Source organism: Spodoptera frugiperda, chromosome 16 (genome assembly GCF_023101765.2).
Source record: "Spodoptera frugiperda isolate SF20-4 chromosome 16, AGI-APGP_CSIRO_Sfru_2.0, whole genome shotgun sequence".
Classification (NCBI taxonomy): Eukaryota; Metazoa; Arthropoda; class Insecta; order Lepidoptera; family Noctuidae; genus Spodoptera; species Spodoptera frugiperda.
The window spans coordinates 8,630,252-8,657,707 of NC_064227.1; the positions used below are offsets into that span (position 1 = coordinate 8,630,252).

At 36.1% G+C, this 27,456-nt stretch overlaps 2 protein-coding genes across 3 annotated transcripts in view; one reads left to right on the top strand and one right to left on the bottom strand.

Annotated features, from left to right (window-relative positions):
* Nucleotides 1-13,714, bottom strand: part of LOC118280611 (lysine-specific demethylase lid) — a 29,233-nt gene extending 15,519 nt beyond the window's left edge. The window contains exons 1-20 of one of the 2 annotated variants that reach the window (XM_050699227.1): nt 13,284-13,714; nt 10,041-10,118; nt 8,000-8,138; nt 7,379-7,545; nt 6,932-7,163; nt 6,497-6,654; nt 5,488-5,649; nt 5,044-5,160; nt 4,762-4,873; nt 4,423-4,559; nt 4,221-4,327; nt 3,847-3,999; nt 3,527-3,638; nt 3,082-3,276; nt 2,537-2,715; nt 1,926-2,097; nt 1,537-1,735; nt 1,022-1,137; nt 536-755; nt 101-303 (exon numbers count right to left, since the gene is read on the bottom strand). In XM_050699227.1, coding sequence (XP_050555184.1) covers nt 101-303; nt 536-755; nt 1,022-1,137; nt 1,537-1,735; nt 1,926-2,097; nt 2,537-2,715; nt 3,082-3,276; nt 3,527-3,638; nt 3,847-3,999; nt 4,221-4,327; nt 4,423-4,559; nt 4,762-4,873; nt 5,044-5,160; nt 5,488-5,649; nt 6,497-6,654; nt 6,932-7,163; nt 7,379-7,545; nt 8,000-8,138; nt 10,041-10,118; nt 13,284-13,493 — 3,168 coding nt within the window. In that variant the 5' untranslated portion in view covers nt 13,494-13,714. The remainder of the gene's footprint in view (nt 1-100; nt 304-535; nt 756-1,021; nt 1,138-1,536; nt 1,736-1,925; nt 2,098-2,536; nt 2,716-3,081; nt 3,277-3,526; nt 3,639-3,846; nt 4,000-4,220; nt 4,328-4,422; nt 4,560-4,761; nt 4,874-5,043; nt 5,161-5,487; nt 5,650-6,496; nt 6,655-6,931; nt 7,164-7,378; nt 7,546-7,999; nt 8,139-10,040; nt 10,119-13,283) is intronic. The other variant, XM_050699228.1, reaches the window with a different exon arrangement.
* Nucleotides 13,715-14,770: 1,056 nt separating this feature from the next.
* LOC118280741 (calsyntenin-1) overlaps nt 14,771-27,456 on the top strand; it is a 162,117-nt gene continuing 149,431 nt past the window's right edge. The window contains exon 1 of the mRNA XM_050699237.1: nt 14,771-15,001. Within this exon, the coding sequence (XP_050555194.1) occupies nt 14,917-15,001 (85 nt within the window). The 5' untranslated portion in view covers nt 14,771-14,916. The remainder of the gene's footprint in view (nt 15,002-27,456) is intronic.

Consider the following 27,456-nt stretch of genomic DNA (forward strand, 5'->3'; position numbering starts at 1 on the left):
CTATATCACATTTCTAAACAAACAAATATTTCATAAAGCTATTGTAAAGTGGGTGTGGTGATTCAATTTTTGCGTGTAAATTTCTGTAAAATGTACCCACCTTACTCAACCAGTCCCTAGCATGTGAGACAGCAGTCTGCAGGGCGTGGTAGGAAGGTAGCGACGCCTCGATCTCCTCCCCATCAGTCAGCAAGGCTTCCAGCTCGGCTAGCGTGGTGTACTGGGGCTCGGTCTCCGACGGGGGGTTCTTTGACGTGTCCACTAACACTGCACGGGCACGGTTCTCCCATTCGTCTACTTGAGCTGTAAAGAGAGAATTATTACAGTATGAATGGTAAGTTTACTTAATTACGCAATCAAGGATGAAAGTCGCGTGGCTTTAAATGAAGATGGATCAAGAAATCTGAGTAGCAGAAAAGAGAAGAAGGTTTCCGGGGAGATCGTCATAATCTACCGAGGTTCTTATTATGAGAAAGAGTTGTAACAGAATGGTTTGTATTCAGTAAGAGCCTGTAATAAATAAAAAAAGTAATACCTTTAAGCGCATGCAGCTGAGCCCTCTCGGCCTCGACCCGGTGGTGCGGCAGTACGGAGTCTGCCTGCTGCAGCAGACGTTGGATGACCTCCGGCGTGAGCGTGGAGCAGTCCTCGCGGTAGGCGCGCACGCACTCCAGGAACCGCGCCTGCGACAGCCGGGACACCAGCGCCGGCAGCGCCGGCAGCACGATGCACAGACGGGACCCGAGCTCCGATGTCTGCGGGATACAATCATTTACTCAGATATATCCTTTATTCGCCACATGTGTTGTTAAGAGCAAAACTTCCTTATATTTATATGCCCGATTGCATGCGTCTAGAAGGGGTTAATAAGAGTCAAATCATCATCTACTAGGTAGGTAAAATACTATGAAGAGCTGAATAATCACTACCCAATAATGTATTATTGCAAAGACTAAGCTCAGCTGTGGACTGAATCATGCTGATACTTACAATAACAAATAAATTAGAAAGAAAGTCTCACCTCTTCCAATTCTCTGACATATGCTTGGTCAGTTTTCTCCAGGTCCTTGTTGAGGAGCTCGGTGGCACGGGTCTCGAACTCCGATGTCTGTCGTAATACTTCTTTTACTGCTGAGCCTGATGGAAGAAACAAATACAGTTTAATTAGATTATTGTGTGGATAACATGTCAGAAAATGTGACACTCCGGATTGATGTGGATAATTGTCAAATTGTGTATAATAGGGTTCCCAACAACCATGCCAATTTTTAGGAAGGTGCAAATTTATGTAACCTTACCCTATAATATTCCCTATTTTTGATGCTAACTTGACCGGACTAATATTAGGCAAACTGTTTTAACCTAATTTTTTTACGTTGAATAATGTATTGATATTTTAATAACAGTTTAATTTGTCACAACTCCTTAATATGTCATTTTTACACTTTAAGTACTACTATAGTTTTTCCAAACATTGGGATACAATTAATACAGGGATGTCCATTTTAAATATTAAAGAAGCAATCCTATCCATACCTTCAGGCAAGACACAGGCGAGTCCGTCGATCTCTGCGGCGAAGAGTGTAAGTTCGTGTATGGTGAGGCGGTACTTGGGGTCGTGGTGGCGCGTGCGCGTGCGCATCTTGTTCAGGTCCAGCTGTTGGATCACGGACGCGCATTTCTCCGCGTCCTCTATTGCCGTTTCCAACGCACGGACTAGCTCTGTTTTGTGCATCTGTGGAAAATTGAAAAAGTCAATAAGTTTGGCTATCAATAAGTATTTGAACGGGTGTGTTTACAAACAAAAAATTACTTCTGGACCCACGTAAAGCCAAGTGTGTAGTCAATCTAGCATTCATACTTAAAGTTACATTAGCACCCATTTTTAACAAAAACCAATAAAATTTGCTTAACTAGCGACATACCTTGAGATCATGCGCCCTCTTGAGATGTGCCCTGAGTCCGTCGAGGTCACAAGTCTTGGGTGTATCAGGGTCCAGGGCGTTCTGTACAGCCTCGGCCCACTCCCGGAACTGTTCAGATTTCTTCTTCAACTTTTCCAGCATTGCTGGCAACTCGTCCAGGGTGTAGCGGTATCTAGAAGTGGATGGAGGGCATTTAATATTGTTTTAAATTAATGGGATATGATATGTCAAGAGATTTTGGTTTGGTTTCATATTATATGTAAAGATAGATATACTAAAATTAATGCCATGGCTTGGTCATCAGTTGCAATGTCAACTACGAATAATTATAGGTCCTCATCATGGATTGAAATTAATTGAGCTTGCTTGAAAAGCTTACAAGACTATGCAGTATATTTTAATTAATTTAGATTTGAGTGTTCTATTAGGTCACAATGAGCTACATTTCCGAATTCCAACCAATAACGTAAGACTGTTTTTTAGCTATAGCTTTACTTGGCATAGCAATATTAGAGAAAAAATTATAGGTATCATTCTTACTCTAATATTGCCATGGACACTAAGAGCACGGAGGATTTAGGTTTCTTTTTCATAGACATAATATTTCATACCTGAGTTTATGCATATGCGGCGGGCAGTGGCAGAGCTGCGTGTAGTGCCTGAGACAGGCGACACTAGGGGTGCAGGCGCAGGCCACGCACGACAGGAAGCACGTGGTCTTGCACAGCGTGCACTGCCGCTCGTCGTCCGATAGCAGCTCGAACGCCTCGCGCTCCGCCTCCGTCACTCCCTGGGAGGAAATGTGTGTTATTTGGGTATTTAGGGTATAAACTTGGGTTTATATAGTAAATATTTGATTTAAAAGGGAAATCAGATCAGTGTTAAATATAAGACAAAGACCACAAAACTCAATGTATTTTTCTTCCAAACAGATTTGAATAGGTTGTGAAGGAAGAATGGCACTTTCATTCATGCATATCTTAATCTGAAGACTAAATCTAAATGTTTAACAAAATAAAAAGTGCTAGTCTCTCGATCAAGTCTCTAGTGAAGCAATTGGATACTTCCAAAGCGCAGATTCTCATAGAAAAAAGCGTAATAAGTGATATTCCATCCAAGGACGGATAAATCTCATAAACCAGTATGGTGAACTCACCCAGTCGAGCAGGCCCTTCCTGAGTTTCCTCTCATCATGCAGCATGGTGCGCATGTCCCTGTAGGCGGCCAGGGCCACGGTGAGGCTCAGTGAGTCCGCCTCCAGGGCCATCTTGCAGACCAGCTCGTCATGAGAGAACACGCAGTTCCGGCGCAGTGTGGAGTAGTGGGCTATGCATTCACGACCCATCTTTAGCTGTAGAAAAATAAATGTTTAACATTATTGAATTATTTTATTAGCCAAATGGGCGCAAATGTGAGTGACTAACTAGTAAAAGATTTAGAGTTCAATTTTGATTAGAAATGGTGAACTTTTTTATTGTAATCATCACATCACATCAACAGCCTATAAGTGGCTACTGTTGACCAAAGATCTCTTCTCACATGAAGAAGGTTATTTCAATAAAAATATTCAAATCAAGTTTTGTAATATTATTATTACTTACCCAGTCGGCAGGTGTGAAATTGACAGCCTCAGCAAAGTTGTATCCTTGGTTGAAGCCGGCGTGGTACGCGCGAGGGAATGTTATCACGAACTCGCCGGCGTGTTGGTCCATTCTACAACACAAGACAACATATTTTAAGCACTAAACATTCTTAGACGTAAGACACTAAAAGTTTTATAGGCGCGCAAAAATTAAATCGTTTAGCGCAAGTATGGAAATAAAACATAAGTCAAATATCACTGCGCAAAGTTTGCGCTAATTGTACATTTTGACATGTTAAAGAATAACAATTTCCATTATCATGTAAGTATGATATTTACCTATAAACAGGAACCCCAGCCTTCATCAAGATGTTAGGGTTCATGATGGTGACCAGCTGATGCAGTAGGTCTGGTTGCAGCTGGAACAGTTCAGGAGCCTCCGCCTTCATCGCGGCTTCGAACTGTTCAGCTTTTGAACTTGGTACTCCGTACCTGGAGAATAATGGAAGATGTGTAAAGTAAAAGGGCATGAGGAAACATAAAACATATTATTTTTTTACTAGTGTTGGACACATTTTAATAAGCAAGTCTTGTAATAGAGTAAAAATTAAAATTATGATTACAATATTGGACTCATTCTCCATTATATAGGGTTTCTTTACACCCTTCTAGAATCAGGATGTAACGTTGTGTGGAATAATAATTGCACTCACCAAGTTTTAGGTTCTCCCCAGTGCAGGTAGTTGATGGAGTAGCTCCAGTGGTCCTCGTTATGCCAACAGAAGGTAGCGAAGCACATGCCCACGTATAACCAAGGGATCTGCAAAAATCAACAATATAGGTATCAATCAATATATCACATCTTTCATCATTTTAACAAGTTAAAACTGTAAATAATATGATGTATGTCTGTACCTTCATCCCAGAGATATCTGCGTTGATATGTCCTAGTACGGAACCTTCTAGCACGGGCAGGTTGTTCAGGTTCCAGCTCGACTCCGCATACTGCTGCTCGCCAGGGTACAGGTGCGCGTGGGTCTTTGTGGGGAAACCTGGGGAAACAACAATAACAAATATTTTAATATACGCTTTAAATTATCACAAATAGGCATTTTTAGGGGTCCTCCCGTTCTTTGTGAAACAAGGGGAAGTTTCAGACTGACTAAAATCCACCCTGTTCGAACTCCTGCTCCATACCGGAGCAAAGGTGCTAAAAACTAGATTATTGATTTTCGAAGATATCAAAGAACTTACCGGAACCATGGTCCATAGAATGTAAGTCGGCGCCATATTCCACTGTAACATCTTCATCCAACGAGGAGACGACGCGCCAGAACTCCTTCTCCACTGTTGATGTGGGTACCATCTGATGGGGAAAAACAAAGGTTTATTCTAAAGGTGTTTTGCTATATAGCTACACTATTCTCTCGGATGATATTATAAATCAAATTAAAATAAAGGAAATCTATTAATGTTATTGATTTAACCGAAATTTAAAGTAAATGTAAAGTTGTGGTGGTTACTTATTATACTTACATGAACTGGCATATTAAAGTAATCTGATTTGAATTGATCCGCCATCTCTCCGAATTGTTGTAGAGTATACTCCCGGGTTGCTTGCTCAAAACCAAACGCTTCCGTCGGCTTCGACACCTGAACATGAGGAGAACATTTTAGAAATAAATTATTATTATTCAAGTTTTTATTAATGAGGTGCATCTTAAAGACAATACAATAATGAATGACATGACAACCTTTACTTTGTTACTACGATTAGACATTTTACATCGGCAGCGTAACTAACATTAAAGCAGCATTAAAGTAACTACAAACAACCTACTAATTTAATTTTTAAACACCAATATAAATAAACTAAATAATATTTGCGCAATATTACTAACACTTGCGCTAAATCACTAAGACTTGCGCAAAGTTATAAGTGGTTGCGCAAAGAAGTTCTACAGCGTGTGTACTACGAACCTCCTCAGCCAAGCATACAGGGCATCGCCAGTCTCCTTTAGGCACGTCGGCGAGCGGGGGGAGCAGGCAGAAGGTATGGTAAGAGTCGTCGCAACCGTCACAGAGCAACATCTGCTCCTCCACATCACCGCGCCCGCACACATGGCACATGTACTTCGCCAGCTGGAGCAAAAACAAACTCTTTGTTTTTTGTTCTTTTTACGTTTGTTCCATAATCACCGGTGATGGGTTCAACTCTACTGATTAGGTTATAAGGTCTAGCGGGTAGACGTAGCTTTTATGAATGAATGGTGATTCGTATCCTTACATAATTTATACGGTTTTTTAAAGTTAGTAATGACTGATATGATGGCCAATGTGACGAAATATGATTTTAGAATTTGCTTAAGTGATGATTTTCTGACCTATACCGGACAACTCTTACTCTGGATGTTGGAATAAAGCTACTAATAAGGAAATGGATGCAAAATGTATTAAATAAAATATTACATATTATCATGCACTACTACCATTTAGATTAAAGATAGATAATTATAACATAAATAATAGTTAAAATAATCTACTCTTGGCTGTGTCGTGCTGTATTGTTTTCTTTTGAGCTTTATCTAAAGTTTATAAGAATACTCACGCGTTCGCTGCGAGCACAGTCAGGTCCGTAACTTGTACATAAACAACTATACACGACATTTATTCCAAAATATATTTACTAGATTGTACGGAAAGACATAAGATATGATCACTGTCTTGCAAATCTTGAATCTTGTACGCATCATTTTTCTAGAACCTTCCATTCAGAGAACTCAAGACAAATCGCGATAGAGGGCTTCTGTGGACGCCTTCTGCCCCAACTAGGCGACACAGGACCAACAGGACATTTAGCCCCTTTAGAACTTAATTGAACTAATAATATTGACAACCTAACCGGATTAACCCATCAATATTTAATTTTCTCGAATCTTCATACATACCTGTAAGTGTGAAATAGTAAAATAATCAAATATAATGTTACCGGGTCGTCAGGATGCAGCGTGTGGCTGGTAGGTGGCGCTGGGGTGACCGACACGGTCATGTTGGACATGCGATGTTCCCGCAGCCGGGTCGACCGAGTCACGCGGGATCTGGCGCCGCAGCTGCCGGCTGCTGACATCCATTTGTTTTCACGAGGACCTGGGCAAGACAAATTGAAGGGTTGGAATATGGCGTAAGTGATTTTAGGTTAAAATTATTATCAGTTGTATCTTGAGTGTAGATGTGTCATACATTTTAAATAATTTTTCTAACGGTACAGGAATATTTACTAACTCGCAACTTCTTTCATGTGGTTTCGGTTTCTTATTAAACCAAAGTTAAAAGTAAAGTAATATAAGCTATCCTGAAATATATTCTATTTATAATGTTTATGACTAGAAATAATGTTATAGCTCAATTACACTTTATGACTCACTTCGCCTAGTTTCTGAGGGGTTCTCCTCTTTGACTGGAGTCTTCATTGCTTCCTCCTGCAGTTGTTGAGGGGTCTTGTCGGCCGGTACGGTCTCCGTGGGGGTCGGTCCGTCCGGGTCCGGCTTGAACCGACGGGCCGGAGGCGGTGTCGCGGCCGTCGTGCATTTACTTGTCGACCGACTCCGCGTGCCGCTCGCCTTCTCTGGCGTTTGTTCGCCTTTCACTTCAATTTTCTGGAGACAGAAATATTGTTAATGGCGCTCTGAAAATTGCTTAAAAAACAAACTTAAGAAGATATATTTTGTCCTAATAACAGCCAAAACATGAGGGAGAAAGAACGCCTTATAGGAGAAAGGCGTATTCCACACACTTTGGGAGATTGTAGTTAAGTTACTCAAAATTGACACTGCTAATGGTCATTTTAGGGAGAAAAATAGTGGAAACTCACTGTGTCCTTATTATCCACCGCCCCATTGTTCTTGAAGATATCGTATCTGTAGAGGATCTTCTCGTAGTGGCTCTTCAGTATGGAGCCGATGCCCTTGCCCTGGGGGAAGCCCATACGACGGGCCACCTTCGACCACTTGCGCTCTGCTGAACATACTTCAAAACCACCTGTTGGACAATAAGAAATAGAAAACATGTTAAAAAGACATGAATATCTTAAGTTCAAATTGCTTTGCAAATTATAGGTATCTGTTTGAGTCAGTCTAATATAACACATTGGTCATATTGCTAGAAAACAGGAGTTTGGTTACTTGATGGTCTATGAGCAAATTACTCTTTCCTTGTTCATTCAACAATTCCTAAGTCACATCACAACTCTCATGAATGGAGCTAAAGCATTTAATTGAGAAATTATATGAATAACGTGAATCACGCCTACACATAGTTACTAAACTTTTAAGACTTCAACATAAGCAAATTAGTGGTAACAAGATTTGATAAATGGCAAACAAGTTTTATTAAATTTAGGTTTAAGATGAATATGTCATTGACATTTAAATATTTTTTAATCAAGCAGTTCAACATATAATAAAAAATATAAATATGTAAACTATGAACATACCTGCTTCTTTGACAATCTTGTGAAGAGCATAGAGATCCAACGGTTTCCTTTCAACGGTTGGGATCTTCAGCACGGAGCCCTGCAGCTCCCAAAACTTTATAATCTGGTCGAGGAAGTTTAACTTCACTCGTGTAATCGCCTGAGGGAAAGGAAATTCATAATTATGTTAAGTAAGTAAGTAATGTAAACAAGTGTAAAAACTATTATTGGTTTGTTTGTCATTAAAAATAAAGTTTTCACCTGCTCTAAGCTAAATTATCATTAGTGAGTAACATATGTCCTGTTTATCCTGGTGTATCTACAGAATTACGGACCTTAGACATAAGGTATTTAAGACCAAGTCATCACTAATTCTGTCACCAAGTCATAAACAGTACCTATGTAATTGACCCACTACTGGGAAAAAACACCTCTTATCATGTGGATATGAAATCTGTCATATTTTCATATTGTTAATGTGTATATTGGGATGTAAACCAAATTACTACAAACACTTATCAAATGAGGCTAAACATTTGAACTATTCTTTTGTATTTTAATGACTAATTTTGGAGAAACCAATGTAATTAAATGTATGTAACATATTAAAGAAGGTCAGGGCCATGGAGCTAATATTGGTGATAATTAGTAATTAAGTTTTTGACAAATGTAATTAAACATAGCTGTGCTGACAAAATAAAAGTAAACTAGTATATTCAATAAATAACTGTTTAAAATATTTGTTTGACTAAAGTTTTAATTCAAGTTAATGCTATATTTGTCACTGTCCAGTTACTCAAGTATTAATGACAATAACCTTAGAGTAAAGTAATAATTATAATGGGCCTAGCGCTAAATTAAACTAGCACCAAGTTAGCCGGTTAACTTCAAGGGCATGATAATTAAACACTAGGTGACTGAAACTACTAATGTGTTGTAAGGACTAATATTGCTGCGTTTGATCATAATTAGTAGGAGTTTGCCTCTAGTACGAGTTTGCTTTATATCGAAGCGAGTGCGTGTTTGGCGATTGATTGGCCAGCACGAGTAAACCAACCAATCAGAGCGCCGAAGCACACTCGTTTACCAAACTCATATTAAGGGTTCAAGACATGTTTCTTAGGTACAAATATTTAAAGATTTAAAACGAAAACATTTATATACAAAATTATTATTTTGAATCTGATAAAATTGAAGTAGGAAACATCTTTGTGTACTAAATATACACCTAGTTTTTTTTTTTAACAAATAAAAGAAACATCTCTCACATAGTCACTCACGCCTTTATGAGGTCACTATGAGGGTATATAGCAACTAGAATACTCCACAGGGTTACATAGAAACCATAGTGCAGAAAAATTGATACTTCTTACAACTTTAAACACCCAGTTTACATAAAACTCCTTATTATTATTTTATTGTTTTTTTGTGTCAAGGGCAACAAACTTAAGTTTAAACCAGGTAGATAATAAATATTGATCAACTTTGATTCCTAACTGTACTCAATAATGTATAGTTTGTTGTGCAAACAGCCACTGTTTACACAAGTTGAATGTCTTTACATACATGTTTTACCATTACACCTGTTCCAAAAAAATAGAAAATAATTTTCTTTCCTGACTTTAAGAGTAGAAAGCTAAATTATATGGGATCGACGTAAATTTTGACACCTGTCAGTATCATATATTGAGTATTCTACTTCTTCGGTAGACAAGCACTAAGTGGCATTTGGCTACAGGCCGATAATTAATTAATTCTACACAATCTTGCTGTAAAGTGGGTATAATAATCAGTTAAACTGTTTGATTTAAGAAAATCACTTTTGTTTATCATGAACCCACACATTAATTAGTAATAAACATCTTATGAGGGTAGACAAAAACTACCTACATATGTACTAGGACCCTTTAAGCTTTCATCACACTTATGTAAACTGTCATGTAAGAACACCACATAAACATAAACTATTGACTAATAACATGTTCTACTTCAAATTCAGAAATAGCTACCAACTTAAATATTTTGTAAACAAAGAATAAAAGAAACTTATAGTGCTGCTTACCTCCAGCTCATTGAGCCTCTGTATCCTCGGTGTGAATCGTAACCGATCCACATCAACTGCAAATGGAGGCTGCCAGTGCTGTAAACAAACATTTGTTTTAATTTTTAACATTTCACACACATGTAGTTATAAGGAAATCTGAATCTGAAACTTGGAAAAAAGAACAAAAATCAATTATATCAGCAACATCACAAAAGAAAAGTTAAAATAACTTTGAAATTATGTAGTTCAAGGATGTAATTGCATAATAACATACCCAATCTACATTTTTCGTAAGCTTTTATCTTTGCCAATGATAACATTGTTCCTTGAAAAGGAACCAAGGGCTTGGTGATATTAACTGTCACTACTTAGATGTATTGGAGTATTTAGATTATATGGCATACAACTAAAGTACATACTTCGTAATACTAAATGTTTATTAATAATAATTTATAATTACTTTGAGAGGATCACAATATTATTTCATAATAATATACATTCCACTCAAAACCTGTCAATAAATATTATTTCTTGAATTACCACTAAAATGTCTATGAAACTGTAAAATAAAGATGGTTTAGATGCTAGTTAAGGTAACTGCATACTTTTAATCATTAAGCAGAACTAGTAGGATTAGGTTCCTGCTACTTACAATTATGTATTGTTTTGACACTTAATGACAAAAATCCACTCCAAGTTTATAGTTTCAAAGAGCAAATCCTATCACAAACATTATAAGCACATTACTGATTCCCTATCTAGGAACATTAATGTTGCATTGTTATGAGAAAGTTAATTTTCATTGAAATCTGTATGAAAGTAACTGTAGCTCACAGAACAACTGATTTCTTTTATTTTATTGTAATTTGTATCCAGTGGCACTTTCACAAATAGACACCATCATGAAACAGTAACAAATTCCTTTTTAAATGTAACTTCATTTAATGATCACTTGTGCAACATAAATTAGATATTAGGGAGTTGTCAGGCTGACCACGATTCAGTCAGTAGGTCAATTAAATATCTAACCTTCATACTATTTTTTACAGCTATTGGGTCAGTCACACTGGTATTTACAAAGTAGGTTAAACAAAACTGGTAGCAAAACTTTACATTTCTGAAAACTCCTTATAAGGAAACCTCAAAATTAGGTTAAGTACAAAAAGATGAATCATTCACAAAGGAAATCAATCAAGTAAGTAAACAAACAGAGTGTAGAACACTATATTACTCTACTGTTTTTATGAATATAACAGTACAAAATAATATAGCCTTTTAGCAGTATTATCATAATTTGATGTCAACATTTTGTATACAAGTAAAGTCACTAAAAATTATTAAATTCACACAATGTTATTAAATTCACTATTTATATTAAAGATACTGAAATCAACATGGGGATATCCCTCTGTAAGCTGTTGTTGTAAAACGATAAAAACACAAAGACAGGTAGGTATTTTTTTGTATTGTGTTCGGAACAAATGTACTCAAAATACTTAAGTAGGTACATACTGTTTTTTTTTACTATTTCTTACACCAAACGACATATTATTTTGTTAAATACCCTATATTACTACTGATACATATTTTCTCAATTTTAGTGACACATTGTAAGTTACTAAAGGAATGTAGTGTAAGAAGAAATCACCACACTTCAAATAAGTGTTGAGGAACAATACCTAAATATATTGTTTTTTGGAACTTATATTTCACACTATACACTAACCAATTTGAGTAAAACTATAATGATGGCAAGGTTATTATTTAATGACACCTAAACACTTGACAATTACTAACTACAAGCAGCAGAAATTGACACATGGTATTTTCTGGCATGGTATTATCTGCCCTTTTGTATCTGGCATTATGGTCAGGAATACATTTGACAAAACCATACACATAATAGTATGTGCTAGGATAAATAAAATGGTTGCTTAAGATTGACTGACACTTTAATTATTATAAGGGTAAATGTTCAATAACGTTACTTCCGGATCTAAAAATTAATATGGCAGCCCAGTGGTTATTAAATTAGAAGACTTTGGCACACATAGTAGAAAGCTCTTTAAATAATTGGCACTCAAAAACATGGGAAGTGTAGTTTTATTTTTTAATTTGTATTTTATCACCCACACCAGTTTATTAGGGATATAAGTGTCATTAATTAGTTTTTAGTGGAAAAAAGCAAGTCTTTGTATATTAAAATATACCACTGTCACTTCCATATATTGTCAAGTAGTAAATTATCAGGGCAGTCAAGGAGCAAATAATACAATAGACAGATTTATCTCTAGTATAGTGTTCCTGATAAAAAGCTTCTAGATGGTCTTGGCCACACTTAGAACATTTAATTATCTAACTATTTCATGCAGAAAGTACCTACCTAGCTTATAACAATAATGAAAATTTTAATTAAAGCAACCAAGAAGTGATTGACAGACAAATTATTGTTTTACAATTTTTTACATGGTTTAGTTGCCCATTTTATCTAAAAGTATACAAAATATTAAAGATAAACTTGTAAATTATTGATTTATCACAAATGTTATGCAACATCTAAACATTTAACTTCAACCCACTACTTTATGGTATTTCCTAATTGTGTCTCCTAATTATCTTTACTGACTACACTACAATTTTTATTCTTTTTTTATTTAAAACTTGTGGATGACAAAGCAATCTTGTCCCTGTGTGTGTTTTAAACAAATCCACAGAGCAATATTCAGAAAGTAGGTCTTGCATACCAATAATTTGGTTGGATATTGTATAGCAAAGTGCACATTCATTCTCTTAGTGCCTTGGCCACCATTTCAAATGCTAATAATCCTGCCACAGTACTCCTCATTGTCAAATTTTTGTCTATATTTGACAACTTCTGAGGAAATTACAGTTAGTCACGACAAAAACTCGCAATAGTTCTTTTTTTATCTAAACTATCGTAGGCAGGAGGGCATGACACAAAATGGCAACCAGTCTCCACAACACAATATGCAACTGCATTTATGGCCAAATAAACAAAATATTGAGCTGCAAACCTAATTCAGACGACACTTGACACGTAATACACGGGATTAGAAGGTAAAAATTAAATTTAGATAACGAGCAGCATAATAAGTCGAGGTAATATGGTTGCATCACACGTAATTCGCGAGTGGTTTTATGGTTAGAAAACTACTCAATATTCGTGTTTTAGCGAGAATAATGCTCTTTAAACGCCTATTTACACACTCCCTACTCGTGGAAACAAAGAAATTTACTCACCGCTGGAGGTTTTATCTTGCAAATGCCCGACTTCTCGGCGATTGGTCGTATTTTGCTGATGTATGCCAGGGGGTCCAAGAATTCCTCTGGCGTAGGCTCAAACACCGGAGCCTCTGGAGGCGGGGTGAACGAGAAATTATCAGGTTTCATAGTAGGGGACGCCGAGTCCCCCATGCTAACTTCGACGTTAGCTTCGTCACATTTTCCCATTTTTGAGAAACACTATGCAGTTCACACAAATGCAACTATAAATAAAACTTTAGCATCATCTGATGTTAAGGAATGAATAAAGCACGACCACAAAGAAATAGAAGCATCAGAATTTGTCTTTCCATAGGGAATCACAACGAGATAATAAATGAAATTATCACCAACAAATAACAGAGTTCACTTGCACGTCCGCCATGCGAAATTGAACTTTCGAAACTGCGGTGTTGCCAAGCGAAAAAATAATTCATTGCGCACTCAACTTTTCTTTTCCTTGTGCATTTACGAAGTTGCTTTCCCTTAAAATAAATTTTGTAAATATTTTAGTTTTAAAATGTATTTTATAGAATTGTTTCATTGTTTTATTTCATGTAGCGTTATTTTTCATTATTAGTTTAATTTATAATGTCAAGACTAACGGAATAAGCATCTACATACTAAATACGAAAAAATAAATAGTAAACAACAAAACGTTGAAAACATTTTTAATGATATATACAAAGTAACAAATTCGAATTTACTTAAAACATTTTTTCAATTATAAAATATGTATCAAAAATTTGAGGTGTATTTCTATTTATCTGTTACTACTGATAATAAGTACCTACATATTCAAAAGAATATAAGGTCTAAGCACAATACGAGGGAATGACACAAAGATAAAAGTTTTGAACATGTTGCATCATACAAGACATTTATATTGTTTGTATGTAATTCGTGAGTAATAAAAGTGACATAAAAACGCCTTTTTGAATTAATAATCTGCTTCTATCAGTGACCATCAAGCTTCAAATTTAAACAATTTTAAATATCACACAATATAATTGCAATTATATAAAAACTGAAATAAATTGAAACAATATAATTTACGTACAAAATACCATAATTTTCAATGTTGCATATCTTACTCCTGCAGATTTCCCTATTTTTTAGAAAGTGACATTGAAGTCAAGTTCGAACATGATGTTTCAATGTTGATGTATCTCTTTTTAACAAGGGTATACTTAGAGCGAGTAAAAGAGATGAAGTGAATTTATATACTTTGGAGTTGCCATTATCAAACATCACATTTACAATCTACGTCGTTTGTTTATTAAAACACTCTATTCTGATAGTATTTGAGAAATGTGATTTAGACATAAAAATGTATATTTCCTACAATATAATTTTCGTTTTAAAATATTTGAGTAGTGTTTTCCGCTTTCCCACGTGGTTGGTGTTGCAAGAATATTCTTTAGTTCTATAAGCCTCTTCGTAAACGCCCCAACCTGAGTGCAATCGATGAACACATCCGTCATCCGCCGCCATTTGCGAAAGGCTGATCGCTGCTCGGCAGCGCGAGTGTCATCGGTTTGACTATGTCGAGTGTATAAATTGTTATTTTCGATTAAACTGTGAACTCAGTGCGAGATTATAATCAGTTAAAATGATTGTGAGGTTTTTGAGCGTTTTGTGCCTCGGAGTTTTGGTGACTTCGGTGTACGGCGCTGAGGGAAACAACGACAATGAAGGTACGTAATTTTTACGTGTGTTTTATTTATTTTGTTATCATTTACCCAATTTCACCGGTGTGTGTAGCAGAGTAATTTGGGTCAAAATTATTTATATTGGTCATCTGAGTCATTTTTCATTCAGAAATAACATAACGGTGTGATCTAAATACGAGATGAAGTTTGTGCCTTTTTTCTTGTGTTATGCATTTATTTTAAAATGAAAATGGTTGAAACTCGTGTGTGAAGCGTCGATGGGATTGGTCAGAGGTGTATGCGGTACCGTGTGGCTTGAGTGTTGAGTGGGTGTTAGATAGTGAGACCGGCTTGACGACTTCTTGCCATGCACAATGCATACACACACACTGGCAGGCTCGCTGCGCGGCTCCGCGCCACCTCTCGTGCCGTGGGCGACCGCTGGCGACCGCTGGCTTCGTTTTTGCAGTTGATTCATTGGCTTGATGAATGTTACTCAATGTTTTGATCAAGTAGCTGTACTCACACAGCTATTCCTGGTTCCTAGGGTCATCAATGACCTCATTATTTCATCACTCTGTTCAAAAGTATAAGATATATTTAAAGCTCTACAGATAAACTATGAAAATAACTGTTCTCTCTCTCTGTGTTTAGTCTGGCTTGTGAAGCTATTAGGAAACTCTGTATTAGAATTAGAATAAACATTCAAAGTAAAATCTGAATTTAGTTTAGGTCCTTATCGGTCTTATCCAAATATTTAATAAAAAAAAATCATCCAGCCTAATTGGCTTTTCTTGTTCTTGTGTGTTTACAAGGTACATAATGAAGGATATCTTATTTGCTCATTTTTTTTGACAGGTAAAAAGTTTTCAGCATATGAGATATGATTCACCATTTCATAACAAAACAGCAATGTTTGAATGTTTGTAAACCCAATTAGCAAGACACGGTTCCATTTTAATTATCGTGAGATGCATAAAATCTTTTTGATTAGAACTGCATTTCCGTTTGAACACACAATACTGGCTGCTTCCTAATTTATATGGCTGTAAAACATGAACATTAAAACCCTTTTCTTATCCTAGGAAAAGTAAAATCTTGTGCCCTTACACAAGAATGGTTTCTAAAAATTCTTTTAAGCTCTAAATTACAAGGTAAAAGCAAATACAGCCTTATATCCATTGTCTTATGGGTGGTTTCACTTCAAATAACCCTTAATGAAAATATACTTTCTGTTACCATAAAGTATGACTAACCACAGTAATAAATAAACTAGGTAATATCAAGCAGACATGTCTACAACTTTTCTTTGGGTTCAAGGCTGGTACTGAATATTACAGTACTTGCTTACATGGACTCACATCGCCATGGTTACCATACACCAAACATTACTTGTGTTAAATATTAAGTCAAGTCAAACATGAATGTATGATAGACATCAAAGTTTCATGATACAATTTTAATCTGATAAAAACTAGACTAACTCCTAAACTAAAATAATAAGCATTGATTGTATTGGAAAATGAAGCATCTGGGACCGAATTGATCAATTTCCGATATAAATTACGAAAGTACTATGTCCTGTGATTGGCTCTGGTTGATTTATGTACAAAGTTGAAGGCTGTATATACTAATTACCTTCAGTAATACACAAACAGGGAACCTTCGTAAATAACTTGGTAAGTAATGAGTGTCTGTCTCGAGTCTCAAAAAGGACCATCAATCAATCAACCCAGATTATACAGCATTACAGTTTTTGGACCACAGATTATGTACCCACCTAATAAATAAAGTATCAAAATATGCTGTGAGGTTTTTCTTTCTCTAAAACATAATAATTAATAGGTATTGTCAGTATGAAAAGATTAATTTATCAAAAACTATATGACGCGACGCCCGTGTTACTAGGATCCTTTTGTCTACTTATTTTATCTAGCATAGAAAAAAATGTTGACAATTCCAAATAACTAGGTACACATAAAGAAGAAGACCTAAGGACCTTGCTTGCAGTAAATGGACGAACCATTTTGACCGCGAAAATATTCTAATAAGAATTGAATGATCGGAGTGACGTTCATATAAACAAGAATCAGTTCATTAAAAATAGAAATATTTATTCATTAGCATCTGAATGACCTACACGATGTTTATTATCCACCCTACATGTACAGATAAACCTCAAGCGTACCTTATAGAGCTGCAGTATCGACAGGAAGCGATACCGCTGCGCTGCAGAAAAACGATATAGGTACAAACATAGGTGCATACGTTCATATTTATAAGTATTCAATTTACATGCACATTATAAAACAAAGCAGACACATTCAATGTTTCATTGATCAGCAACTCTGTATTCAAACCGCAAATACTTATATCATACAAAGTCATCGTCCTATTATTTAGGCAACATTTCGATTCTAGACTTCCTCCCCTGCTGAATAGGTGGTCGAAAATCACGAATGGCAAGCATTAACCGCGAGTTAATTTGATATTTGCATAATTTTGAATGTCTACACGTCGCGTCGGTGACTAATACGAATTCGATCCACAATGTCACTCGCTTATAATGTAGCTTCATCGATATTCGGTTTTAGATCGAGTTGTTGATGCCACTAATACTGATTACACATGAACATCATCTATACTTAGACATTTGAAGGCCAGAACACGGTATTGTAGTAATGCGGACTTACAAAGATTCTTGTCTGTAGAAAACAACATGATCGACAGATAAAAGCGAAACAACAATTGTAATAATTAGATTAGACTGGAAATCGTTAAAAAAAGGAAATTGAAGAGTCAGTTTTAAACCGAGTAAGGGACAATGATCCGTGGTTAAGCTATTAGCACGTAACTGACTTGAGCTCCTGAATACTAATCCCAACTAACTTGAAGATGTTATGCCAACCTGCGATGAGGTAATAATCTAGCTCTAGAGAGCTACCTAGCTAAGTTTAGAACGACTTGATAATTTTATGACCAAGCAATGTGGAGATTTCTATGGCTTATGTATGAAAAGACACTTTATGATATTCAAGAAACGTTTCTGTAGTTTTAATAAGCACGGAGTCGAAGGCACGTTCTACACATTGATGTGTTCCGCCATGGTCGTGACTCGCGCCTGGTGCACCGCGCAGCGTCGCAATCTCAGACTGTCTCAGAATCAATTTCACGGAGCCCTGGCGTCCTCAATACTGTTGCTCAATTGTGGACAAAGTACCGTAAGATAAGAAAATTTATGAGGAAAAGATTCTATCTGCTCCGAGTAAACGAAGTCCGTGGGAGATAAAAATCTTAAAGGGAATCAAATAAATGAACTCTTTGAAAGTCGCAACTGAATTTTGTATTCTTAACAATGTTTTGTACTTGGAATCTAGGGAAAAGTTGCTTAATGTAAAATGGGCTACGTCGGCCAGGGAAACAACTGTGATGGCATAATAGTTTACGGTAAAAGGACACGAACTCGTCGAGTAAACTCGAAAAATGGTGGTCGCGCAAAAGAAACAAAGCTTTAGTTGAAATAACTGACCATGCAAATAATTAAAATATAAACTACGCTATTTAATATTCACGTTACATAACCATCCGTCAGACAATGGTGCAGACGATACAACGCTTGTATTACGTTTCTACATTGTCGACTGTTCCATTGTCGGAGTCATAATCTAGCTGCATCACTAAATTTAGAATGGCTGGAAAATACTAGTTGTAATGCTAAAGTTAAAAATACACTATGTTGGTAACTACGTCGTACTTAGTTTACACCAAACTCACGAAGTTAGCATTAGATCATAGTTAGGATTACCTAGTCACAGTACTGGGTGTGGTCCAACTATAATTGGCAATCTTGTCATTGTTCGCGTTTAACAATTTGTCATAGTGCTGGTAGATGAATGCTAAAAAGTTGTCGAGCTTGTCTGTGAATAGGTGGAGCGTGTCGAACATGATTACCGCGTTAACACTTAAATTATTTAACGTTTTCATCCCGAAATAAAACAGTAACAAGACTTATATATGTTAAACAACCTCTTTGATAACTTTTGTATAATTAATCTTATACAAATGATAAGTAGATTAAGTACCTACGTGTTCAAGCGATACTAAGGTTGAAACATAATATATCCATACTTGGTATAAAATTTGCATGAAAAGTAATCATTTACTGGTTCCTGGCACATTCTAGGGCCCTGGGGACACAATACAAAAGCGTTTCACTGAGTTCTTTGATAACCTGAGCATTTATATAAAGAAGAGGCCACGGAGTGTACAGAAAGTATTTTCCTTTCCAAAGGGTCCCTGATAACGGTTCCTACAAAGTGTTCATTCAGACAAACTGTAATGGAGTCTTCTCGACAATTCTACCTAAATTCGTGTACCTACGTATCTGTAATTGAATTCATTCCAAGAGGTGTCAGACATTGTGGCAAACTTTTATTAAGACCTCATGAAGATAATGATCTCGTGAAATAGTTCGATCCGGTTCTTGATAGGCTTCACTGATTTATCATTCGCTCTGCTCAGACTTGTCATTTCATTGATGTTATAAATGTAAGTCTACTACTATAGTTAGCCGATATTTTCGAACACTTACTAGTTACCTAAAATCTGTAACTGTCAATAGAGACTGATAGCGTCCGGATGATCTATTTGGCGTGTTCGATTGAAATGGATTCAGCTGCATGCTTTGCAAAAATAGGATTGAAAAAGAGAGCCAAATTCGGCTCTCGATTTTCAACTGTTTGGTTGTGTGAAAGAAACTCGTTTTTTATCCGATTCATAGCGTAAACATTTTTCCTTTGATATTTGGCTCACGTTGATATGTTGGTTGAATTTGACTAAATCTATAGTTCGTTCGCTGCGCAATAAATTTTGCTATTTCATTGAATGTATTAGGCATGTTGCCCCAACAAACCATGCTAGGTCACGATCTCTAGTGTTGGTTTGGCACGATTGCGAATTCAGAATTCTGAGAAATACCTACATTTGAATATTTGAACATTTGTATTTACTTTTTATTCTTTGTATAATTTTACCATACTGTGGTCATCGGCCTTCGCAATACACACCGATTTTCAGCTGTAAGTTTTATTCCTAGCTGAACGAAATTGCTGCTCGATCCAATTTTCACAATAAGGGTTTGACGAGCTCTTGTTGTCAATCTCCAAAACAATTTAGAATCGATCAGTTTGCTTCAAAATTTATCTACAGTGTCGTTTTATCGGAAAGCTTTTGACGTTACTCGAACGATCGTTCAGCACCTTTGCCTGGCCCAGATTTTTACGTCCTGTCGAGTGCCAAACAAGCAGGTGGCATATTTTTTTTATAGTTCCGCATCTGCTCGCAGCGTATTGTATTACATTATTCGTACTTTGTATTTTTTTCATGCGACAGGATGGCAGGTGGTCACAGTAAGGTGGACCATTTGTGTAGGCGTGCATGTCTGGGCTTATTTGAGTAATTCTTTGTAATGTTGTCATCTATTTCAAATAAAAATAAAACACGTTTTTCTGGACAAAGATTAGGACTTGAATTTGATTTATGAGCACTGGGTGCGGACATTTGTCATAATTAGTTTGATTAAAAAGAATGAAGACTTTTCTCTTTCTGAAAGTTAAATAATTGTTAAGTAGTCGTTTAAATGTAAAATGGACCGCCCTTTGTATTTTTTTTTTCTAAATAATAACAATCGAAATCTGTCTAAACGAATGTTTGGCTCGGAAACAACGGGTTCTCCCGTAAAACGTTATCGCTACTTAAAGTAGGACAAACCTTTCATTATAGCTATCAGCCCAGTAATTACCATCTAAGAGGTACCTTTAGAAAATAACTCGTATTTTGGGTGCTTTGTTTAGTGGGTAAACAGATAGGGTTCTATTTGATACTTTGATTAAGTTTAAGCCAAAAGGTTGTTCCTAAATGTTCTAATATAATCTTATTTATAATGAAAGTTCTAGATAATCCTTGGGAGTCTATGAACGGTTTAGTATGATTTTATGTTAGCGCTTACATTTTATGTTTGTCTTAACTGCCTCGTTTATTAATTTTAATAAGCGAAATGTCAGATCGATTTTCCTTTATCTGGTTCTGTTGTAGTATTTTAAATAAAATACGAAAAACAAGAGTTGCGTAACGGACTTTATGTATGATTAGTTGCAAATACTTGAAGGGTGCTCTTCGTATTTGGCAAACAACTTACGCTAAATGTTTAACATTTTGTCCACCGCACATAATATGCTTTGTTTGCTTGAACTTCTTGGAAATTAAACTGAGTTACGATTTGGTAGAGTACTGTGTAGCGAAGTACTCTACAAAGTTGGTGCAAGTGGCCCGTATGCAGTATAATAGTGCTCAAAGCAAACTGAAACATTTGAAGCTGTTTGGAACTGCACTGCTAATTGTCAAATGTACATATTACAAGCTCGAAGTGCTTTGAAACTATATTCAAACTGTGATTGCTTTGACGTTCACGAAATAATTAGAACCATCCGACCGGAACATAATATATTATGCAAAATATGATGTAAAAAAAGTTTGCCGACCTCAAAATAAAAGATCCTTTCAATACCCTAAGAAACCGATATCTAACTTACAGACTGGTCTTTGATGCTTCGGGAATCTTTAAAAACTCCACGTCACGGTCAAGAAACGAACGAGAAAGATTATTCCTTTCATTGAGTTTTTATAGCAAAGAGAAGTCAACCGAACATTTTGAATGGCGGAAAAATTGCTCACCTTTTTCGAACGGTAGAAAAAAATATGGTAATAGGAAAAGTCGTAATTGACTGCAGGCCCTGCAAGGGTAGTAATTACGATTTGCTCGAAAAGATTCACCATGCCACAGCCGCAGACAATCTTACAGATCATCTATTGATTAGTAGAGAGATTGAAGAAGCGTAGGTCGGTTCGTGACCCAGTTACCAGCGACTTTACGGTGATTTAGCCTTATTGTCCACCCAACCCACTTAACCAATACTACCAAGAATTACTGCACGGAAAAGAACTAACTAAATACTTTTGGCTTACATTCCGATAAAGTTCCAGTGAACAGACTCAGCAGGAGTGTCTTGATATCCGATTTCTAATAAATAACATTGAAGGAACTATACCCTCCAATGTTAGTTTTATATATTAGAAACCACTAAATTATCAGAATATTATTGCACAGAGATGATTTTAAGCTAAATATCCATATTTAACTAAATAGTTAATTAATGGTGACTGCACTAACTATTTCAATTTATATGAGTGCTTTTATACTTGACTTTCTATAGCGTGGTTACAGTATCCAACAGAGCTTTGTTTTCATTCGATTTTACATCTAAATAGATTTTATTATAGTGGGCAGATACAGAATACTTCCTGTTATGGTGTCGTGGGCGGCCAATTACAAGCCTACTCGGTCGAACCATGAGTATTATGGACTTTCTCTAATTTTGGAAATCTTTATTGCTGTCGTATAACTAATACAAACATCTCACTGGTAATATCATCAAATAAATGGTAATAAGTATAATAACTCAAATCTCTCATTTTTATAAAAAGATAATGGGAATTGGACGCAGAAACTTATTGCTGAGAGCAAAGAAACTTAGTTAACCGAGATAAGTACGCCGGCCATTTCTTTTTAGTTCAATAAAAACCTTAACCAAAGTTATAAATCAAAGGAAACCTCCGGTGCTCGCCAAAATCCTCTTTTTGCCTGAAGAGCTCTTTTTACTGAAAGGTTTGGTTGAGAGAAGTCAATAACTGTACATTTTTCTTCCGCTTTACATGCCCGCCATTTGTCTTCAATACAAGCCAATGTAATGATTTTTTGACAAATGCGGAACGAGAGTTACTTCCAAATGCAGCCGGAGTAGATGTAATAAATCTCCTTTGTCACATGAAACAGTTTGGTTTCCGGATACCCATACACCCAGCTCCGGTTACATATTCGGCGATAAATTCACCCTCTGGAAATGCACGACAGTCGAGCCTCGTGGAAAATGGAAGACACAATCCAATAAAAAATAATAAGAGAAAAAGCAAACGAAACAAAATAAGAAAACAAACAAACCGTGCAAAGAATCGGTTGAGCGCAACTTTTTCATTTGGTAACTTTGATTGGCTCCGTCCTGTGGCAGACTGCCGGCTGCCGTGGCCGGGGAATGTAAATGATCCTGTCGCCTGCATACCTATTTATTAGGATACATGAAGATGCAATATTTCTGTTTGTTGGCGGACTCATTTTCGCTTAATGTATTGTTGATTTTTACCTAAGTGCATTAAATCTTCATTATATTCTATAAAAGAGAAAACACCAGACGTGTGAAGTTTAAAAACAAAAAAAAAAATCTTGGTTCTGTTACCATTTCATTATATTCTCTTTTGCTTTGCTGATATTCCACTTGGTTTTGTCTTTTTAGTTTCTCTATTTAGAACTAATATCGTATTCAACCCTCCGATGCCAATGAGTTTTTTACTCTTTGGCTAAAAGGAACAGTTCGTAAAAGTTTCTAAGAGTAGCTTTTAAATCTAAATTCTTTCCTTTTGCTAGCACTAGAAATTGGACTTTATTTCCTGTGCTTTAGAACTTAAAGTCACATAAATCATTTCCGTATATTAAACGAGACCTAGAATTAACGAGTCTCCGAAGCTGTGCTTTTTATTTGTTGAAGTTATTTTTTCTTTCATCTTTTGTGTTTGATATATTTTACCGAGCATGCTGACTCTTATTTGTGTTACGTTTGTTTTTTGCTAATAGATCTTGTGGGAACGGTTTTTTCGGTTGTTCTATGACGACCAAACAGTTGAGTATTGATCAAACAACGGCTTGGTTCAATGGCTGCCCGCTGCATAGTTTGAAAAATTAACACTTGTGCTGCGCTTGTAGGTCACTGATTCTAGTTACAAAAGCAATGAATTTTGATCGAACCAACCGCGCTTTTGCATGAATAATGAGTGGAGTTTTGTAAGATAAGCTTTCTAGTAAATATCAAGCTGGGTGAAATTTAATATGGATCGTAGATAGTATTATTCCAATTTCTTTAATTACATTTACTACTAATTAATCGTTATTTTTAAATGTTCAATCTTAATGATTGTAAAAGAATACAAGCGGTGTAATGAAAGTCCTACATGTACCAATGTGTACGTGCTATGACGCAGCGTATTCAAACACTCGAGGCCCTTTTACATCACATTGTCCAATGTTTACTTTAATTATCAGTGGAAAGAATGTGGCTTCGAATGCCTCGACGAGTTCACCATCCCGATGAACGTATTGTGGTAATATTTAGTACAAAACGAGGTGTTTTCGAGTTCACTGAATAAATTCCTGCTCGATCACGATTGGAATTGAGGTTCCGTGCCGAAATGCTGGTCATACCTCGTTCTTGTGTGCTGTGTGTTGTATGGGCTTGTGTGCGTGCTGCCAGTGAGCGTGGCCTTATTTGGATACTTTGTTTCTTTTATTGGGCTCCTGGCAGTAACTGTTTAAGTAATTATAACTTGATAAAAAAACTTTGCCTGTCCTTCCTAGAATTAGGAATGATAATGAGAAGAAATACAATAGACTTGGTTATTTATGTTATAACAAACTACAAATTATTAAACATCTTTTTACTTGTTGTAACGACAGCAAATTCATGACGTCATAAGCCTGTATTTAATGCTGAACTACAGATATATGTTCGAAGAAACGTCGGTATTCAACGAATTCATTAGGCACAATATACGACAGTATTTTAAATTCGTAATTGGCGAAGACCTTACCTTTTAGTTTTCTCCAAGTTTCCACGATATCATTACGTATTCAGGACTCAGCTTAGCTTTAAAGTGTTCTGAAAATGGTTCCATGTATTTCATTAATTTAATTGATGTTTTTAATAGCTTTTGTTAACTACTAGACTTGTACAAAATATTGTGGGTGTTTAAGTAAAATATAGCTCGAGTAATCTGATTGCGTTGACAAAGGCTTTCGAGGTTTTGGTCTGGCCTAGCTCATAAATAAGTTGATTTGTGTATAGATTTGTTTGACTGATTTATTTCTTTGTGTGTTCGTTTATGGATTTATGGGTCGCACGGTTAATCTGCCATTGAGACTGAGTCATGATTTACTGCTTTTAGTTTTTTTTTCTGTAACTGACATCTTTATGTTTTACCTATAGTTATTTTCCTTTTTACAGTTATTCATTTTGGGGGAAATTCTTATCATTGCTACAAAGAACTGGATGATATAAAGAAGAGAAGATCCAGTTGTCTTCGCAATACCTATAGACTCAATAAAACTAAGGAACCTAAATATAGATCTTAAATAAACATAACCAATATACATTTATACACCCACACTCTGTTGAGTTTAATTCTACCTTATAATTATAGAAACATTAATCCATCAAATGAAAAGACTTGAATTCAAAATCAAGATAAATCATTTAGTGGTTATGGACAATAAATTAATCATTTGGGTATGTAAAAAACGTATCTGTAAGTTTGAGGCTCCTATTGATCTGTGGATTTGATATGATGATGAAATAATTGACTCTTAGAGTAACAAAGGCAAAAGAAGAATGTTCTGAAATCCAAGTTTGAGATGTAGCTGCTACATGTGACATGGAAAGTGATATCACCCCAAACTGAGTCTGTGAAAGTTTGCTCGCCATTTTTGCTTTAAACCGTTGTCTCATGTCTGTAACTCGTATGGATTTAATGGAAATCAAAGATGACTCAGTAATGTATAAACCGCGCCACTAAGATGACTAAAATGCCCGCACCTTGACAGACAAATCGGTTAACATATTTCGACCCTGAATTGAGATTTTGCGATATTATTCCAATCTGAATTGAAATAAATTTGACTGCGGGAAGCATATCGGTATTTTATCCAATTTATACCCAAACAGGTCATTAGATTCAGTCGCTAACATCAATGGAGTTCAAAAACGATTCTACCTTTGATCCGGGCCCTTATAAATTCTGCTTAATAAGCTCTTCAGGTATGGGACGTATAATTTATAGGAAGATGAGTGCAAACGTAAAAAATAGCAGAAACGTGGGCGGACTGTATAATCAGTTCCCTGACCCAACTGGCGTGATATTAGCACGAAATATGGTAATTTTATCCGTCTGCCTGGAAATAAATAGGACCCAATTAAGTTATCTTGTCTAAATACCTTATAAATATAAACTCGACGCATTAATAGGACGAACGATCCAGGTCGACAGCGAAAATGCTTTGTGTAAAATAAACATTTTGGGTATACTTTGATGGCACGAGCTGCTATGACTGTGCTATTATCTCTAGTAAAAATCTCAAGCAAATTAAAGCTACTATTCATATAATTTATTTCGTCTAGATGTCTTGTTTTATAATTGAGACAAGGTTGTTACTCATAACTTTAAGCAATTAAAATTGTTTGAGTAAGTTAAAATGTTCCCTCTGAAATATTGATACAAATTTTTGTTCAAACTGGTGTTCCCTTTGAGACCGATGAAATGGAATTACATGGTTATTTTCAATTCAACGCAGCATCGAATGAATGAATGAGCGAGTAAACGAACGAACCGAATCATATTTAGAAATTTACTTTTCTCATTCCTTTGTGTCGTTACTTGAACCGATTCTTTGGTCAATTATTGAAATCTTAATTGCAGTACCAACCATTAGAAAAGTTGTTCGCTGTAGAAAATTGCCATGTTCAAACTGCAAAGCACTTTTTACATTGTAGAACTAAATTAATTAAATATGCACAGAACATATAGCTGCTAGCCGAGCGAGACAGAACTTGCTAATGAAGTTACAACGCTAAATATACTACAGACGAACACGTTAATCACGCTGAATACCCGAGAGCGCTTGAAATACCGCTTATCTTGTAAGCCAAGCCATAAATGCAACGTCTCCACACAATCTGTCTCTGCAAACCTTACGTAACACGGACAGTAAACTCAAGACAAGCAGATGAGAAAACATGAACTATAGCAGTTTGATCAAGCAAATATTACTGCACAATAATCCGTTTTAGATAACCTAGGTCGGCGGCGCAACTAGTGGCTTAAGACCAGTCCGGAATACTTGCGGTCAGGCCACGGTTTGCGACACTCTTAACCAACAGGTTGTAAATACACCTTAATGTAAGTATATTAATATGATAGGTACTACATTCAGTTATGTAATACCTATGCAGGTACAAACTTTGACGACATTCAACCGCTAATGTGGTTTGAATATGAGACATGCTGCCATTGTACCTAATATCATTATTTGATTTCTCAATAAAATCGTCTGTTATACTCCGAGCATATTCATGGTCGATATATTCAATCCTAAAAGCTCAATCTTGTGAGCTCCGTATTAAAGTTAATACGCGCTCTCTAACAAGCGAAAAGTGGATCTCATCAGTGCCAAAGAAAATATTCATAACGAATCCAATTCATAACGTTTGTGAAGATTCTCACTCAGCACTTTAATACACTTGACTTTCCTTAGATTCTCATTCGATGTGACAACTCCAAACGAT